The following is a 20,301-nucleotide window of genomic DNA, read 5'->3' on the forward strand; positions in this document are numbered from 1 at the left end:
AGCTAGGTTGAACCAATGATTTAAAAAAAAAAAAATATTTTTGTACAATTTAATTTTTCTTAATATTAGTTTTCGGCGATAGCTGTTTAACCTCAGTGTTGATCTAGATGTTAGACACATGACTTAGATTGCAGACCAATAACATATTGAATGAATAATGTTGAAGAAATAAAGGAAATGGAAAGTTACAAACTGTCCAAAGTTTAGATTGCAAGCCCATCGGAGTCACTTATAGGATGAAATTTTGAATCAAATTTTCTAGATACTTACTTCCCACTGCTTTCCTTTTAAAATAACTGTTTTCTGTTAAAACACATCAAATGTAATATTTAAGTGCAAAATATTATATTAATTTTAAATACTTTGATCAAAACATTATTGCATAGAAATAACATTTCCAAAGTTTTATTTATCTTCAATCAATGTATACAATTTTACGACATTTTGGCGCAAAAATTAACATACACAATTTTGCAGTCGTTTGCTCTTTACCTGTATGGCAGTCTGATTGAATTATCAGCAGCTCTACATAATATTCCTTCTGCAGGGTTCGAATTTAACTTTGAAGAGCACTCGCAAAATTTTGCGAGTGCTTTTTGAGGCAACTCGCAAAATGAAAAATCAACTTGCAATTTAATTATTTGTTTTATTCCCTTATAATATTGTCTAATTAAAGTAAATATTTACACCTAAGACATATTATGAATATAAACAGTATCAATCTTGAGTGACTCGACTACTGGAACTTGTTGATGAGCTTATTTACCCTCGCCATCAGGTAATACCCATTGGGCGAGCACGCTACAGATTTCATTAAGTCTATAAGTATAAAAAACAATAACATTATAAATTTGAAATAAATAAAAGCAACAGTAAATGTAGCATGGATGCTTTGGACTATAAAATATATCAAAGTCTATTCTTTTTGACAGTTGGGCGGATACAGTATATTAAAAGGTTGATGGGGTTTACATATAGTGGACAAAAGTGCTAAATTTAGCCAAAGATCGAGCTAGGTGATTACGTAATTTGTATTCACTTTGTATTGGGAGCATTCGGAGCAACCCGGAAAGATTCCAGATAAAACTCTGCCTTTCCCGTAATTGTTCTATTTTTGAAAACTTACTAGAGCGTGACTCTGTACTGTCTTCTTTAAACTGGTAGTGTAAACAAGTAGCGGAGTTAGGTTCATGTTTATTCTACTTTCCTTTTAACATTTTGTGGTCTAGAAAAAGCCACTCGCAGATTTTTGCGAGGTTGAATAAAATTCACTTGCAATTTGCAAATATCGCTCGCATTTTGCGAGTATGCGAGTCTAAATTCGAACCCAGTTCTGTTTCACAATCAAAAACACCAACATTTGACAAGACCCTGAACCATGACATATTTTATGTGTATTTTCCAAAATCTAGAAATAGTCACAACCATCAAGTTTTTGTTTACATTGTATCAATCATTGTTTTTGACTGAAAATGGAAGGGATTTAAAAATTCTACCGCTTTTGAACCCAATCTACTGACTTGATAATGGAGACCCAAATCGGCCTCTCTGACATTGCCAGAGGTTCACTTGTCTGCAACAACATAACCTCATCAATGTGATGAGTCAGATTATTGCCATTTCCTTGGTGTCTACATAGTTGTGCAAATATTTTGGTTTAACTGTTAAACGTTCTTTAAATTGTATTGAAACTTGGCACATCCCTCCCTGTCAGAGTAATTATGTTTAGCATTTTAAACATGTTAAGCAAATAATGTATCTCTGCCATATTATTGAGTGAGAAATTAGTGCAAAAACAAAACCTTTTTTCGACCCCAGCAATACTTTAAATGAAATGATATGAACATGTTTTATTTATTGTACACACTTCATGACCTTGTTTACAAATAATTCTCCATTAAAATTATGAAATGATGATGGTAACAATTTTTGTCTTACTTTGTAGAAGAAGGCATGACTCATCTTCAGATGATTCTGATAGTAGCGATGATGACCATCGTAGAAGAAAGCCTGTGTCAGCTGAAAGAACTGGCAGAAAAAGGCATGACTCTCAGTCAGACTCCAGTGCTAGTGACGATGTCCCTGCAAAGTCTGTTGTGTCGAAGGTGGAACGAGGTAGAGAAAGAGAGGATGAGAACACAGGCATTAGATATATAGATCAGCGGGATAAAGGTGGAGATAGGAATGGAAGAAATCGAGGCGCAAGTACAGGGAGGCGAGACAGGCAGGGAGATGATAGACAGAGGAGAAATTCCCCGCCTCCTCCAAGAGATCCGCCTCCTCCAAGAGATGAAGGTGGTCTTGTCGTTCGAGATGAGAGGACATATCCTGTAAGAGGTAGAAATAGCAGGCAGGGTCGGCAGAATGCTCCGTCTCCAAGAAAACGAGGCAATGGGAATTCCAACAGGCAGGGGTACAGGAGTGATAATCAGGACAGATCGAGTGATGATAGAGGAGGGAATAGGGATAGGGATGGGAGGGGCCAGAGACAGTTAGGATCAAGGTCGCCTGAAAGGGCAGCCAAAAGAAGTGACCTTGACAGATCTGAAGGTCGAAGGCGAAGAGCTTCAATGTCCCCTAAACGGAGTGAATCATATCAGGATAGGGATCTTAGTAGGTCTAGAAACTCGGGTGACGACAGGCGGGGTGATTTAGTTGACAGAAGCGGAAGTAGGAAAAAGCGAGATGCTGACCTTTCAAGGTCAAGATCACCAGAGTCCACTGGTAAGAGGTCACATACTCGAAGTGAAAAGCGTGGCTCACACTCAAATTCTCCTGAGAATAATGTCTCAAGAAAATCTCGATCGAAGCATTCAAAAGAGTCAGATCGAAGAAGTCAGTTGTCATTGGAAAAGGAACTTCGTGATGAAGACCCGATGGCTAATGAAGTAAGACCTCCATCGAAGAAGAAGGGTAAAAAGAAGAGTAAAAAGACTGAGGAAGAGGATTTGGAGAGTAGTTTTGAAAGAAGTAAGAAATTTCTTTGTGAACATTCCAGTGAGTTTGATATTCCTGAGCCAGAGACGATGGACATTCTTAGTCCAACAACAGAGTTGCCAAAGAAATCAAAGAAAGATAAACGACCGCATGAGACATCAGAATCAGAGGATGAAACCCCCAAGAAAAAGTCAAAAGAGGGTAAAAAAAAGGGGAAGAAGAAATCAAAGAAGGAAGTTCGGGATTCCTCCGCGTCTCCCAGCCCTGAGCGAGTCAGTTCTAAGAAATCAAAGAAGTCAAAGCAAAAGTCATATTCCAGATCTCCTAGTCCACTTGACAGGTTAGTTGGTAGTAAGGTTTAAAAAAACAACTTCTGCTTTGGGTTACCTGACCCCGCCTTCAAAGAAATGTATGTGTTAACTGTTTTAATATGAGGTGTGTTTTTTTTAATGCTTTATACTAAAGATAAATAAGTTTAATGATAATATATGTGTTTTTTTTTAATTACTTACACATAATAAATATTATAGAAGGGTTTTTCAAAAACTTGAACCTCCAGTACGGAAGCAACAAACAGAATTTTCACCACTGGGATCTAGCCTTGTCTCGGTAACTTTGTGGGATACATATTTTGATTTGTCAAGTACTTAAAATCATTCCATTTTCCCCTTTTCCAGATCTGGTAGATCAGATCCCAACAGATCTCGTTCCTCTGATGTCTCAGTGGGTCGTAAACACGACCTGGCTCAGTTTGAGAGCGAGCCAGAAAGCGGGGAACTAACAGACAGTGATGAAGAGGCAAGACAAGGAGAGGGATGGGAAGCTACTCTAAGGAGCACAGTCAAAGTAAGTAAATGCATAATTTATGAGGGTAATTTATCAGGCTCTTGGTAAAGAAAACAAGTTTAACTTGACAAATATTTGTCCATGTTTCATCTTTAATGTATATGTTTACTTGTCCATCCATTGCTGGTGTTTAAGTGTCCCTTATCTTCTTCTTATAATTTTCTTTCTTCTCACAGAAGCCAGAGGGCCAGAATCCGCTAGCTGGAATGGAGGACGAGAAATATCTGATGGCCAAACAAAAGGCAGAAAAGTTGTTGAGAGAAAAGCAGGATGCTGCAAAGAAAAATGACGACCGTCCAAGCAAGAGGTATGGGGTTGTTTTGCCTGTCCAAGCAAGAGGTATGGGGTTGTTTTGCCTGTCCAAGCAAGAGGAAATGGGGGGTGGGTTTTGCCTGTCCAAGCAAGAGGTATGGCGGTTGTTTTGCCTGTCCAAGCAAGAGGTATGGGGTTGTTTTGCCTGTCCAAGCAAGAGGTATGGCGGTTGTTTTGCCTGTCGAAGCAAGAGGTATGGGGTTGTTTTGCCTGTCCAAGCAAGAGGTATGGGGGTGGGTTTTGCCTGTCCAAGCAAGAGGTATGGCGGTTGTTTTGCCTGTCCAAGCAAGAGGTATGGCGGTTGTTTTGCCTGTCCAAGCAAGAGGTATGGCGGTTGTTTTGCCTGTCCAAGCAAGAGGTATGGGGGTGGTTTACCAAACTTTTAAAGTAGTTAGATATCCATGAGAGCTTGACTCCTGCCTCTGATCAGCAGGATTTGCCCATTCATGACTGGTTTGAAATTTCTAGAATTGCCATACTTCATTGACTTACATATGTCTTATGATCTTGGTACAGAAAGTGACAAAAATAGGCACTCATGGGCCTCTTGTTTTTGTACATGTTCTTTTAAAAACTAAATTTACCCTTTGAGGATGACATAAGAAAATGCATAAGATACTTTGTACTTGAAATTTTTGTAAGTTGGATAGAACGCAATGGATGTCAAAGAAAAATCACTGTTAGTAATTATGTTGTACAGTTGTATCATTCTGTACTTACATGAAATTAATGCAGTTTTCATGAATTTTAGCATAAACTTATTGTCTCCTTCAGGAAAGCCACACCCACAAAGGACACAACATCAGAAGCAGCCCAGTCCCCAGCTCCCAAGAAGGCAAAGCCAGCTGATGGGGGAGCAGAAGCCTTTACAGGGAGAACGGGAGGAGCCTACATCCCCCCCGCCAGGCTACGTGCAATGCAGGCTAAAATTACCGACAAGTCTAGGTATGCAGTGATCCAAATTAGCACAAACCTGCAAGCCTGAATCAGCTAGGCTTCTAAAACATTTTTGGATTTGTAATATTTTTATACATTTGGGCTTGTTCAACAAATCATACATTTATATGAATATATACAGTTTTTGGGCTTATTCATAAAACTCTCAATTTCGTGACTGGGTTATGTTGATGGAAAATTCTGTTATCATCATTAAATGGATTTTTTTTTAAATCAAAATCCTAAGAGTTATGACCTAAATAGAGAGAAGGGCAGGGATTATATACCTTACCATCAGATAGCGCACCATGCAGGCTAAGTTTACTGATCTATGCATGAGTTCAATAATCTGGCTTATGGTGGAGTAAAGAGGCCTTAACAAGGCAAATGGATGGGGCCTATTTACCCCAGGCTATGGACCTTGCAAGCTAAGAGAGTTGGTACACCTGTTCATTTTGGCATCTATACAGCAAGTCTCATTGCTCTGGAAAAAATTCTTTGAAATATCTGCATTAGTAAACTTATTAATTTGGACAAGCTGCGGAATGCCCTTGAAGTGCTCTTACTGTCACTGTGTCACCTGCAAAGCATGGAAGACACAATTTGGGCGACTGTGGCATCTGAGTCACACTTCAATAACTTTAGAATGATTAGTTGAATGTTGAAACTTGGTATGCATATTAGTCATGGTCAGTGAATGACCCCTGTTGATTTTTGGGGTCACAGGTCAAGGTCAAGTGACCTTTTCACTTCTAACTGGCATCAATGTCTAATTCGCTGTATATTAATTTTATTTTAGGAAGTTTCACTTCATTTAATACCCTTCCATTTTTACAGTGTGGAGTTCCAGCGAATCTCGTGGGAGGCTCTGAAGAAATCTATCAACGGTCTGGTGAACAAAGTCAACGTGGGAAATATCGAGAATATCGTACGGGAGCTGTTCCAGGAAAACATCGTCAGGGGAAGGTAGAGTTATACCTTAACCTAGCAATAATTGATGAAAGACATAAGACAGCAGTGTTTCTTATTTACTTACAATAGGCCTCAAATTCGACCCAATTCACTATCCCAATAAGTATATTTCTTTCAAATCCCACCAGTAACGATACTTTTTTCATGAAAGACTTGTTAAGAGATGAGAGATTTCTTTTATTTTTTGTCTCAACTCTTACCAAGTCAACTAGTACTGTTATGTTTAAATGCATCCCTAATAACTTAGAATTTTTCAAGTTCTGTATCATATAAAGTGCCTTTGCTTTGTTTCCTTGTTTGAAATATTCTATCGTAAATCCACAATTTACTAAGGGACCTGGCCCCACTCACAATAAGGTGGGGAAAACACTGGGAAAGAAAAGGTTTTAGCAGCTTTTAAAGTGATATACACTTTCAATATAGTTAGGTTATAGAACAGTGTGTCAATTTTAAATTAAAATATATTGTAGCATGTAAATCGTTTCTTTACACCAAAAGAGAGAAAAATGAAACATACACAATAACACATTTTGAAACCATATCATTATTTTTTTCCAGAGGTCTAATGGCGCGATCTATTATCCAAGCCCAGGCTGCATCTGTGACATTTACACATGTGTATGCTGCTCTTGTGGCCATTGTAAACACCAAGGTAATGTACTGTGCAATTTCTTAGAGGTAAGAGCACCTTAAAATCATTACAACAACTGTTAGTGCCTGGGTCTTGGTTAAAGATTTTGTGATAGTCCGAGTGCAAAAGAATTAGTCACTTCTTAAGTGTCAGAGAAATTCAATTGATGCTTATCAAAAATGATTAAAAAATTCTTACTGTTCATCTTGTAATTATTTACAATTCTTGTACATAATAATTGTATACTCTTGTTTGTCCTGTTTCATAGCATAAAAAACAGAGAGCTGGCCCCAATATCACGAAAAAACTTAAGTCAACTCTCAATTTCAGTCTCAATTCATTTTACCACATTGCATCAAAAATTATTAAAAATATCATATAATTTTACACCTTTGAAAAGGTATTCTATCATATAATATGTTGATTTACACCTTCGGTCTAGATTCCAAAGGAGTAATATTCTTCAGCCAAAATTGTATTCGAGTACAATTTCATGTTTTTTAACAATTCCTCAAGCATATCTTTTGCTCTGGAATTAAGTTTCTTCTTTCTATCAACAAATTGTATGAGAAAACTGTTTTCATAAAGTATAAAACAATGCAAGATTTTGAATAATACTATACTAAATTGTGGAAAAATGAGTTGAGATTGAGATTCGACTTGAGTATTTTTGTGATATTGGGACCTAGTGTTTAAACATCTGGTCTTCCAAATCTTGCAAAGATACAATTGAAAGTCATCAATCTCTGCTGTCTGCCTAGTTGTATTGCCACGTTGAATAAACATTTTTTCCACAGTTTTCCCAGAATGGAGAGCTGGTATTGAAACTTCTGATCTTCCAACAACTTATCTTCCAAATCTTGCAACGATACAGATGAAAATAATCAATCTCTGCTGTCTGCGTCATTGTACTAACGTGTTTAATAAACATTTTTTTTATCACAGTTTCCCCAGAATGGAGAGCTTGTGTTGAAACGTCTGATCGTCCAGTTCCGACGAGGCTACAAGAGGAATGACAAGAGCATCTGCCTCTCTGCTACACGCTTTATAGCTCACCTAGTCAACCAGCAAGTGGTAAGAATTATAGACTTACTTTTATTCGCAGCAAAATATAATGGTGTAAATTATCATTTTTGTAAATAAAGATTTTTAGTGTTATTGAAAGAATTACCATTTTCAAATGTACCTTGCATGTATTTTAAACATGAAATTAAATTTATTATTAATATCACTGAAATATATGATTTGCAACTGTGTGTTTTGATTTAAATCTTGCTTTGTCTTTTCTTCAAAAGGTAAGTCAACTTCTGCATTGATATCATCTTAAAATGCAATTTAAACCAATTTAATACCTTTCTATTTGCATTTATATCTATATGTGTACATGTATGTCACATTGGTTTATTCTTGATTCTTTGAGAATAAATAAAAAAAGATTACTTTGAACAATTTATAAGCACAACCGCTGTGAATATTCCAAAGGGGACAAGGCCATATGGGGGATTGTACAGTAGATAACTCTTTTTAAGTTAACAATGTTTTTAACATCATCGTTGTAGTTAACTTTCAAGTCCATACTGCTCTTAAAATAACATCAGCGTCAAATTTATGCCTTGAAACAATGCTCAAATATTTTGTGCTTATTGGCCTGCTATATTCCTCTAGGCCCATGAAGTTCTCGCCCTGGAAGTTCTAATGTTGCTACTGGATACGCCCACAGACGATTCGGTCGAGGTCGCCGTCGGATTTCTCAAGGAATGCGGACAGAAGCTTACCGAAGTCTCACCAAGGGGAATCAATGGTATTTTAAGAGTAAATCGGCCTAACTCAATGATTTGCCCACTTGTGGGTAGATGTGCTTGAGTTTTGTTGATTTTATTTCAGTGTCTTGTGAAAGTTGTAAGTCGTGAGGTCTCTAAAAAGATTTCTTGTCGGCTGGCTGGCTGGCCCTGGATCCATTCGCTAGCTGGCTGGCTGGCTGAAATTGAGGATAGCCAGAGTGATCTACCACTGGTTTGGACTACAAGAAAATCAACACAATTTCTGGCATGGACCCGAATGCCAGGATTTAACCATTCTTGCAAGAGTGGTTTCAACACATCAGGAAAGGATTACCTGTGTTGGCCTCTCCTGCCAAGGAAAGGTTTTCCAAATGTGAAGTGAAACCCTTTTAGAGTTGGCTTGTATTAGTATGGGCTAGCTGGAGTCTGCTGGAAGATGGAGGGCACGGCCCGCCCAGAAGATTTAGGGCACGGCCCGCCCCGGAATGCTGCGCATTACGCTTGGGTGTTCCCCATCTGAAAAGGCAACAACGGGAAAATGAGGGCTAACCTGCATTATATGCAGGCTTTCCTCTCGTTTTCTGGGAAGGTGAAAACCATTCAGTAGAAGTAAGTTGCATCTTCGAGGGCACGGCCCGCCCAAATGGTGGTTTACAAGGTGTTCGGGTGCTTCTAAGACTCCTTAAACCTGTTAACCTACAGGCTTTGGGGGTGAAATTTACCACCAGAACCTGGTGCCTTTCCTTATGGGAGATCCAGATATCTTCCAGGAACATCTTGGATATCTCCAGTGCAGTATTTGGACCCTATGTGTTTTCTACTAGTGAAGCACTCAAAAATAGTGTTGTTGGACTCATAGAGGACATTTCCCGAGTCTAGCTTAGGCAAGCTGATATTCTCCACTTTTGGGAAAGGTTGAAAGACTGGTTGGTTGGCTGGACGGGTCAACCAGTCAAGTTTCGTCCCCCTATTTAACCCAAGGACACTGGTCATACCCTTGACCAGTAATCAGCCTACCATGGTCCCTTGAGCGGACCGAACTCTCGATAAGTAAAATGCAGACATATTTGATTATGACCTTGGTAAGTATTGTTTCAAAGGAGTGTTACTTTTTTCAACAGAATTTTGCATTTCTGTGTTTTTTTATCTCCTTGTTTTATAAAGCATGTTTCATTATATGACAGGTACTGGGTTTGTTTATATACATGTTGTGTCAGTCTTTTTATGCCAACACGATTGTTTTGATTATGGTTGGCTTGTTTAGAAACATATTAAAAACTCAATACGCAGAAGTTCAGTTTTATTCAGTAATAACAGCAAATGCAAAATAGTTTTACTACAAGATCAGCATTCTAAATAAAGTCACAGAACTATTTACAATTTTGACCCAATGTGTAATGTCTATTGTTCAAATGTCCTCTGATTTTTTTTCTAGTTTTACCAATCTTTACAATACTGCATAAATATTATATATATGTATATATATGAGAGTTTTCTGCCTGATTTTTTTTATCAAAAGTTAATAAACAGAAGTGGAACCAAACAGTTTCAATTATTAAAAGTATATGTACTTCTTATGCATTTATAAAAGTTGTGCTAACTTGTTGACTGATAGAATTAATGATTTGGAGGTGTTCCGATCATTAACAATGTGTTATTTGTCCTCTTGCAGCAATCTTCGAACGACTGAGAAACGTTTTACACGAGGGCCAAATAGATCTCCGCGTACAGTACATGGTGGAAGTCATGTTTGCTGTTCGGAAGGACAACTTTAAGGTACGTTTGGACGGCCACTTTATCAACTAACGTATGATGGTATTGTGCAATCATTTTTACGAATCAATAATTCTGAATAATTATAATATCAATTATTATGTTTCATAAGTGAAGGCCTTATTGATCAGTTTAGGCAAAATTTATTTGCAAATAAAACTCATAATTTAGTTAATGACACTCACTTTGATGAACGCTCATTGAAAGGCTGGCCGAATTCTTTATAGTGAGGCCACTACTTTTATATAAATTGGTTAACAAAACCGGCGGGTCTAATTTTCCGAAAAGTACAAAAAAAAAAAATAAATGAATTTCACTATTTTTTCAAAATAATTTTCCCGACCGTATTGATTTTGGTGCGAAAAGAAAGATAAACGCCCAGATAAGAATACGAATGCAGTAGATCTCGACTGGTTTGTTGTTCCGTGGCCGTATTTGCCAATTTATAGTGATAGCATGTGAGCCAGTCAACTGTTATGGCAGCGCCGATGGCAATGGCGGAATTGACGATAGCAGTCATTCTTTGTATGAAATAATTAATTAAAATATGCAGGAGTTGTTAAAATAACAATAGCAATAAACATTGGCAAATTTAACAGCCGACACAAACAATAACTGTCACGTGATTGTTGTTATTCCACGCCAATTTAGGTCATGAAAATATTGTTGTTTATAGATAAAAAATAAAATTGTCAGCGGCTGCCATCGAATTAGTAGACACAAATATCTGTAAATTATGTGTGAGAAAAACATTTTATAACATTTTATGGTTAAATATCAAATAACAGTGCACTAAGTTCGAGTGGTGAAATCGAAAGTATAATTTCTAAATTGACACCGGTGACCTAATTTCACAAGTTCGGTCGTTGGTGTTTATGGATTTGAAATCACAAAATGGTTTGGAAATACTTGTAGTTGAGTCAATGTAAAGCTTGTGTTTATTCTAGATTACATGTTTATTCATGTTTGGGTTAATAGTAGAGTGAAAACAATGAAAGAGTTGAACACATGTCTCAATGACATTTTTATACTAATGCCAGGAGTTGTGTGCAAAACATTTAGATAAAACAACACGGAAAACTATTTTGAATAAGTCCAATTTGTAATGAACTTGATATTTCACTATAAATGAGATCTGTTCTTGTAACCAAGGAATACTCTTTAAAATGAAAAATAAACAAGCATGAAGTATGGATGCCCTGTGAACTCGTGTATACACAAAATGGCGGAGTTGGGAGAAGATGAAAATATCCGATACATAATTATGGATTTCTCTGTTACTATCATTGATACATAAAGTTAAGTCACATGCTAGATTTATTATTTTGTTATGTGATTTTTATGTACCGATGAGGTAATTTGCTGCAAGATTTGAATTTGAAATGGATTTGGTGAACATCCCATGGTAAATATCCCGGTCCGAAAATATCCGAACTTAGCATGGATCGGGTTACACACAACTAGGACCCACCATGGTAAAGGTTATTAAAACTCAAATCTAGGTCTAGTTTGGTTTTTAGTTTTTCAGGAATTGCTTTCACAATGTTAAAGCTCAAATGTCTTCATAAAATGTTACTTCCTTATTTACAAAATTGGTAATTATTTCACTTTATTGGCATTTTCCAATATTGAAATAACTGAAACAATGTTTAGAAAATATTATGTATTAAAATTAATACAGTGCAATTTTTTGTATTTTAATGCGTAAAATTGCCTTCTCTTTTTTCGATTTAATATTGTTCAGTTAAGTGTTCTGCATTCACTGTTGCTTTAGCATACCCTTGAAGCTTAACAAATGTCTTGCTGAGTGATATTCAATGTATCTTTGATAAAAAGTGTAGTTTATACATGTAAACATGTTTTATAGTCAATTTCATTGATGTTTTATATGCACAGTATGTAAGATTTAAACTGTGTGTTTAATTAGAACTTTGAAACTTTGAGTGTATTAAAACATGCATTAATAGCAGTTTAAAAATGTCATGTAAATGATATAAATTTTCAATGTTTTTATGTTGTTCTCTGATTTTTACCCTTTAAGAGTATGTATTGTGACTTTTTTCCTTTTTTTTTTTTTTTTTCTTTTCGATTGCCCGGTGGACATTTTTCCCAAAAATTCTTGTAAACCAAAAAATAAAAAAGGAGTGGCCTGATGATAAATGTTTTTCAAACAGCAAATAATAGAAAGACTACCTTGTTTTAATTATCAAAACAGGTTTTGTACATATTACTTTAACAAAGATTATGTCATATTACTTTAACAAAGATTATGTTACAAAGATCTATTTCAATAAAGTGCAGTGCTCCAGCCAGGATTTGAAAAGGGCAGGGTGCTAGGTTAAAAAGGGCACTTTCAATGAGCCTTGATCGGGCACTTGCAAGGGCCAATGTTGAATTCTTATTGTGTATTTGTTGTAATTACTTTCAATCCTAATAGTTAGTTATGAATACCTTAGCTATTTCTTTAATTTAATGTCAAAACTATTTCTATTTATTATTTTCATACTTATTTCTGAAAATTGACTCTGTCAAACAAAAGGGCACAGCTGGGTGTAGTAAAGGGCAGCAGGGTGCTGGAAAAGGGCAGCAGGGTGCCCCACCCTGCTATTTAGGCCTTGCTGGAGCACTGAAGTGTGACATGTGTTCGTTACTTTGCTACAGAATTCTATGAATGGCCAGTACTTATAGAAAATGAACCCGATAAAAGCTAAGGAATGTAAAAAAATCTTATTGCAAATTGAGACGTTTTTACAGATTTAAGATTATTTATGTTACCACTTAGATACCTTTGTCTACTGTGAGTAAAATACAGTGAGGCCAAGTATAATGAATTGTTGAATCCCCTAAAAATAGATTTGGTAGGTCGAATGGGATACTTTTCATATTTTAGGGAAGTTTTGTCAGTCTTAAAACCAGTGCCATATGGTCTAGATTAATTTTCACTATAGCACTCTATTAATACAATAGGATTTATACTACCTAACAAGGCCCGAAATTACTGTTAAGGTTAACCCAAAAGGGGGGAAAAGTTAACACTTAGAAAAAATTGTCTGGTGACTGATAATAAGAAGAATTTTAGGGTTGGGCGGAAAAATGTAGGTAGTTCAGTAAACCAGAAACATACAGTCATAACCAGCTATGTCAAGTCTTTGGGACTTTGGGAAATACTTCAAGGTAACGAATATTCAACATAACCGAAATACAAATTATGCCTCATTTAACACAAAACTTTGCGATTTTCGTTTTTACATATTTTGTTTACGCCTGATAGATTTCATGAGAAGTAGTAGTTAACATTGCCAGAGTGGTTCGCTTACTGACATGTATTGCTATTTGTAGGACTTTCCAGCCATCTTAGATGACCTTGACCTCGTGGAAGAAGAGGACCAGTTTACCCATCTCCTAACCCTGGAGGACGCCCAGAACCCGGAGGATATACTCAGTATGTGTACTACTCATCAGTCATAGCTGGTGGGATTATGGCTGGGGCTTTCTACAGTCTTGGCTGATAAGCCTGGGTGTTTAGCTGATAAGCCCAAGGGCTTAGCTGATAATCCCGGCACTTGGCTAATAAGCTTGGGGGACATGTATTTGTGCCCCTGGTTCCTTGCTGATAAGCCTGTGCACTTATAAGAAAGTGATTGTAATCTGATAGGTGAGGCTTCTATATAAATGCCTTATCATAAAGTCTTGTAAGGTGTTCTATAGGAATATGTTTCAGATATCCAAGTGTGTGCTTTTTTGTCGCAAGTGTTAATGTTTGTGATTGTCAGCTTTTAATGCTTTAAGATAAATAAGTGTGATGCCTCTGAATGGCTTAGCCCTTTGCAGCATAGAATCAGTTAAGGTTAAGGCTTTCCAAATTTGAGGATTTTTTATAATTTTGTTTATGAAGGATGTTAAGCTTGTCATAATAAACCAACCTATTTAACAGTGTACGTTCGCTGCTAGTCGTAATTCCTTCTTATTAATGTTTTAAATTGTTCCATATTGAGTTTCATCAAATTTAAATAAATTTTATAAGTTTTTGGTTTCCAATTTAAATTTTACAGAAAACCCTTAACCTAATAGGAATTCTTTTTCAAATCTTAAATGCAATTTTTGATAAGCTTTTGTTAACTGGTGCTTTTACTTTTGTTTTATGATTAGAAATACAAATTAAGATGTGTTTTGATCATGCACAATGTTTATATTATCTGTATGTTTTGTGGAAGACCAAGTGTAAATATTTTTGTGTATAAGCAAAAAATAGTTTTGTGTATTTACCTCGAAGATAATTGTGTGATTTGTGATCTGTGTCGGGAGAGTGTTGAGTTTAAAAGAAGAGAGGCATTCAAAGGAGGTCTCCGAAAAGAGAGAAATCCATACATCAGAATCAGATTTGTGACTAGAAAGAATCAATCATTGATCATCCGATTCTTGGCATTCATCAGTGTAAAAGGAAATTTTAATTTTGTGCATCTGTTTTTAAATATGGAGATTTCGGATACCAGCAAGCAATGTGAAGATTGCTGATTTGAGTCAACAGACACAATCAAGAAGTTAAGCAATGGGACTCACAACATCTTTGTGGAGGATTTTCCGCAGTAAGTATAACGAGGAGGCAAAAATACCTTATATAAGTAAGTATTTCTAACTTGTAGTGTATTATCATAAACGTTATAAGTAATGAATCTCAGTTTAAAGTTTTTTTACTTCTATTAATGATGTATTTTAAATTCTGTTTTATTTAGTGTTTTATTTATTCGCGTTTATGTAAATGATGTGTTTTCTTTAATTAAGAATATTTTATTTTTTCAGTCATAAAACTAAAATGGCAAAATCCACCTTTACCTAAACAGCTTGCAGTTGCCAGATTCTTTATCCATTTTTGAAAAAAAATGTATAATTTCATTTTGCAGAATGATATGAGGGAAAGTTCACAGACCACCCTTATGGGGAAAAATGCAACCCAGGGAAGTCAACCATTCCACATAGAGTAAACGTAGTAACAGCAATAATAGCGGCAACAACTGCATCATCTTTTACAGTGACAACAACAGCAACGATAGCAGCAACAACTGTATCATCGTTTACAGCAACAACAACAGTGTTTGATAAATATTTCTGAAATTCTTCGAGTGCAGAGATATCACTGTAATGATTCACATAGATCAGAGAGAATATAAGAAATCAGAGCGATAATGTGGTTTGCGTGTATATGCATTTTTGATACAGTGTTAGAATAGTGAAAATCTTAATTTATGTGTACTTATTCTTCATTTGTGCTTAAGTATGTTTCCTGTCATTTGAAAAATCGTTGTTTCCATAAAGTCACCAAGTTTTGAATAATTGTCGCCACTTTTGCAATTTATCGCAAATGGCGACAATGTTGATGGTCAGCGGGAACCCTGATTTGGATATAACTAAGTTTATATCTGAAGAAAGTGTGATTCTTTTTGTGTGTGAATTTGGAGTTAAAGTTTTAGAATTGACATTCGAAGGATTAGGAAGATGTGAATAAAAGAAGAAATGGTGTTGTGAATTACATCTTGTTGCAGATGTTGTGTTTGGATTACATAATCTTCATAGCAACAATTATTGAAAGAAGACTAGGATGAACAAGCGGGAATTCATACACTAGTGTTGGGGTCAGTCCGTTTAACAAGCCCTGCTATAAAAAAATCAGAATTGGTGTTTTTTACCAGAGCAGGGCTTGCAGGCTTGTGCTAATTTCCACTGCTGTAGTAATATAAGTTTGTGATGATTGTGTTTAAGTGTGTGTACCTACTGGAAATCTATTAAAACAGTGTTAAGTTATTGGGATGTTGAAGATATGTGTGGCAAATAGCACCATTGTGCTGTTGTTCAAAGTTTATCTACAAATGTATCATCTACCATTGAATGTTTTGTTAATTGATATATTTATTTTACAATGATTGTGAAACAAGTTATTGCAACATAATATTAATCACTCTCATTGGCACGATTTTACGCGAGAGTGTGGTATTGTGTTGTTGGGGAAACCGGAGCACCCGGAGGAAACCCTCTTACAAGTCTGTCATGCAAACTCACATGTATCTAGAGGATACATGTATCTATATGAGTGTTCAATCAATATAGAATGTATTAAATGAGTTTTCTGATATTAACAAAAACAAGCCAACAAAAACAACTGTGTTTTGAAATTGCTGATGTGTTGTTTGATTTAATTCTAAATTCCATGTTTTTAAGATTGCCCATGTTTCCTTTGATACTTTCTAACTCTCTGTCTTCCTTGGCAATGTACCTGTCTTTTCCTCACAAGCTTGCCTTGCTGGCTTTCTGCCAGTGCACTAATTGACTCCCAGTATGGTTTAGCCCTTTCTGACCTTCTGTCTGCATTTTGCAATCTACTCGGCTCCCTCACCGGCTCGCTCCCCTTGCTGGCTTTCTGTCAGTGCACTAATTGACTTTCTGTCTGTCTGAGACTTATTTGGCTTATTTTAGTCTTGCCATTACTGGCTTTTTATGGTCTTGCCATTACTGGCATTTCCTTCTGTCTTTGCCCATAATGTTTGTCAATCTGTCTTTGCCCTTTCTTGCTTTCCATCTGTCATTACACTGGCTACTGGATTCCTATCTGTCATGGCTCTAACTAATATTCCATTTGACTTTGCCTTTACTTGTTTTCTTTCTGTCTTTACCCTGATTTTTCTTCCATCTCTGCACTTTGCCCTGACTTTCTGTCTTCCTTTGCCCTTACTGGCTTTTTATATGCCTGTTAAGAAAATGGGACATATTATACCTGTGGCATACAGGCTGGTGGGCAGTGTCCAGTGTCCAGTATGTTGTCCCCTCAATAACTTGAGAAGCCTTTGTCCATTCATCACTAAACTTGGTCAGAAAATGTATATATAAGCATAATATTTTGGACAAGTTTGATAATCGGCCATAGCTCTCAATTTACTAGATAGTTATTGCTCTTTAGAAAAATTACTCGTTATTGGTCTTATTGGATTAATAACTTTACAAAGCCTTTGTCCATTCTTCACCAAATTTGGTCAGAATGTGTATGGGCAAAATAGCTTGATCAGGTTCAATTACCAACCAAGTAGCCTCAGTCACTCTAGAGGAATGACCTATAAATTGGCAAAAACTGTTTACAGTGTCGCTCTATAAAGTTTGCTCAATGTACAACAGTTTTTCATCAAACTTTGGGTCCTCAAAATAAGGATGAGCATAAATTGTTTACAGATGGCGCTCTTGCTGTCTGTTTTTTTTTGCTAACTAACTTTTCTGTCTTTGTCCTTGCTGAATTTCTGTCTGTCATTGCTCTAACTGGCCTTCCATCTGTCTTTGCCTTAACAGGTGTTCTTTCTGTAATTGCTCTAACTGGCCTCCAGTCTGTCTGCCCTTTCTGGTGTTCTGTCTGTCTTTGCTCTAACTGGTGTTCTGTCTGTCTTTGCTCTAACTGGTGTTCTGTCTGTCATTGCTCTTACTGGCCTTCAGTCTGTTTTTACCCTTTCTGATGTTCTGTCTGTCTGTCTTTGCTCTAACTGGTGTTCTGTCTGTCATTGCTCTAACTGGCCTTCAGTCTGTCTTTGCCGTAACTGGTGTTCTTTCTGTCATTGCTCTAACTGGCCTTCAATTTGTCTTTGCCATAACTGGTGTTATGTCTGTTTTTGCTCTAACTGGTGTTCTGTCTGTCATTGCTCTTACTGGCCTCTAGCCTGTCTTTGCCCTTCCTGGTGTTCTGTCTGTCTTTGCACTAACTGGTGTTCTGTCTGTCTTTGCTCTAACTGGCCTTCAATCTGTCTTTGCCGTAACTGGTGTTCTGTCTGTCATTGCTTTAACTGGCCTTTCATCTGTTTTAGCCCTTACTGGCATTCCGTCTGTCAATGCCCATACTGACTTTCTTTCTGTATGTGCCCAAACTGGCCTTCCGTCTGTCTTTGCCTTTACCGACTATCTGTCTGTATGTGCCCTTACTGGCCTTCCGTCTGTCTTTGCCTTTACCGACTATCTGTCTGTATGTGCCCAAACCGGCCTTCCGTCTGTCTTTGCCTTTACCGACTATCTGTCTGTATGTGCCCAAACTGGCCTTCCGTCTGTCTTTGCCTTTACCGACTATCTGTCTGTATGTGCCCAAACTGGCCTTCCGTCTGTCTTTGCCTTTACTGACTATCTGTCTGTATGTGCCCAAACTGGCCTTCTGTCTGTCTTTGCCTTTACCGACTATCTGTCTGTATGTGCCCAAACTGGCCTTCCGTCTGTCTTTGCCTTTACCGACTATCTGTCTGTATGTGCCCAAACTGGCCTTCCGTCTGTCTTTGCCTTTACCGACTATCTGTCTGTATGTGCCCAAACTGGCCTTCTGTCTGTCTTTGCCTTTACTGACTATCTGTCTGTATGTGCCCAAACTGGCCTTCCGTCTGTCTTTGCCTTTACCGACTATCTGTCTGTATGTGCCCAAACTGGCCTTCTGTCTGTCTTTGCCTTTACCGACTATCTGTCTGTATGTGCCCAAACTGGCCTTCCGTCTGTCTTTAGCCTAACTGACTATCTGTCTGTATGTGCCCAAACTGGCCTTCCGTCTGTCTTTGCCTTTACCGACTATCTGTCTGTATGTGCCCAAACTGGCCTTCTGTCTGTCTTTGCCTTTACTGACTATCTGTCTGTATGTGCCCAAACTGGCCTTCTGTCTGTCTTTGCCTTTACTGACTATCTGTCTGTATGTGCCCAAACTGGCCATCTGTCTGTCTTTGCCTTTACTGACTATCTGTCTGTATGTGCCCAAACTGGCCTTCCGTCTGTCTTTGCCTTTACTGACTATCTGTCTGTATGTGCCCTTACTGACCTTCCGTCTGTCTTTGCCTTTAGTCTGTCTTTGCCTTTACTGACTATCTGTCTGTATGTGCCCAAACTGGCCTTCAGTCTGTCTTTGCCCTTACTGACTATCTGTCTGTATGTGCCCTTACTGGCCTTCAGTCTGTCTTTGCCTTTACTGACTATCTGTCTGTATGTGCCCAAACTGGCCTTCCGTCTGTCTTTGCCTTTACTGACTATCTGTCTGTATGTGCCCTTACTGGCCTTCCGTCTGTCTTTGCCTTTACTGACTATCTGTCTGTGTGTGCCCTTACTGGCCTTCCGTCTGTCTTTGCCTTTACTGACTATCTGTCTGTGTGTGCCCAAACTGGCCTTCCGTCTGTCTTTGCCTTTACTGACTATCTGTCTGTGTGTGCCCTTACTGGCCTTCAGTCTGTCTTTGCCTTTACTGACTATCTGTCTGTGTGTGCCCAAACTGGCCTTCCGTCTGTCTTTGCCTTTACTGACTATCTGTCTGTGTGTGCCCAAACTGGCCTTCCGTCTGTCTTTGCCTTTACTGACTATCTGTCTGTATGTGCCCAAACTGGCCTTCAGTCTGTCTTTGCCTTTACTGACTATCTGTCTGTATGTGCCCAAACTGGCCTTCCGTCTGTCTTTGCCTTTACTGACTATCTGTCTGTGTGTGCCCAAACTGGCCTTCCGTCTGTCTTTGCCTTTACTGACTATCTGTCTGTATGTGCCCTTACTGGCCTTCAGTCTGTCTTTGCCCTTACTGACTATCTGTCTGTATGTGCCCAAACTGGCCTTCCGTCTGTCTTTGCCTTTACCGACTATCTGTCTGTATGTGCCCTTACTGGCCTTCTGTCTGTCTTTGCCTTTACTGACTATCTGTCTGTATGTGCCCAAACTGGCCTTCTGTCTGTCTTTGCCTTTACTGACTATCTGTCTGTCTGTGCCCAAACTGGCCTTCCGTCTGTCTTTGCCTTTACTGACTATCTGTCTGTGTGTGCCCAAACTGGCCTTCCATTTGTCTTTGCCTTTACCGACTATCTGTCTGTGTGTGCCCTTACTGGCCTTCTGTCTGTCTTTGCCTTTACCGACTATCTGTCTGTGTGTGCCCTTACTGGCCTTCCGTCTGTCTTTGCCTTTACTGACTATCTGTCTGTATGTGCCCAAACTGGCCTTCCGTCTGTCTTTGCCTTTACTGACTATCTGTCTGTATGTGCCCAAACTGGCCTTCCGTCTGTCTTTGCCTTTACTGACTATCTGTCTGTATGTGCCCAAACTGGCCTTCCGTCTGTCTTTGCCTTTACTGACTATCTGTCT

General features: G+C 37.9%; 1 protein-coding gene across 1 annotated transcript in view; it reads left to right on the plus strand.

The window, feature by feature from the left end:
- Positions 1-20,301, plus strand: part of LOC128241046 (pre-mRNA-splicing factor CWC22 homolog) — a 34,902-nt gene that overhangs the window by 2,041 nt on the left and 12,560 nt on the right. The window contains exons 2-11 of the mRNA XM_052958032.1: positions 1,946-3,277; positions 3,615-3,783; positions 3,960-4,090; positions 4,870-5,040; positions 5,869-5,997; positions 6,562-6,655; positions 7,580-7,708; positions 8,300-8,435; positions 10,088-10,191; positions 13,528-13,630. Of these exons, the coding sequence (XP_052813992.1) occupies positions 1,946-3,277; positions 3,615-3,783; positions 3,960-4,090; positions 4,870-5,040; positions 5,869-5,997; positions 6,562-6,655; positions 7,580-7,708; positions 8,300-8,435; positions 10,088-10,191; positions 13,528-13,630 (2,498 nt within the window). The remainder of the gene's footprint in view (positions 1-1,945; positions 3,278-3,614; positions 3,784-3,959; positions 4,091-4,869; positions 5,041-5,868; positions 5,998-6,561; positions 6,656-7,579; positions 7,709-8,299; positions 8,436-10,087; positions 10,192-13,527; positions 13,631-20,301) is intronic.

Source organism: Mya arenaria, chromosome 7, assembly GCF_026914265.1.
Source record: "Mya arenaria isolate MELC-2E11 chromosome 7, ASM2691426v1".
In the NCBI taxonomy this organism is placed as follows: Eukaryota; Metazoa; Mollusca; class Bivalvia; order Myida; family Myidae; genus Mya; species Mya arenaria.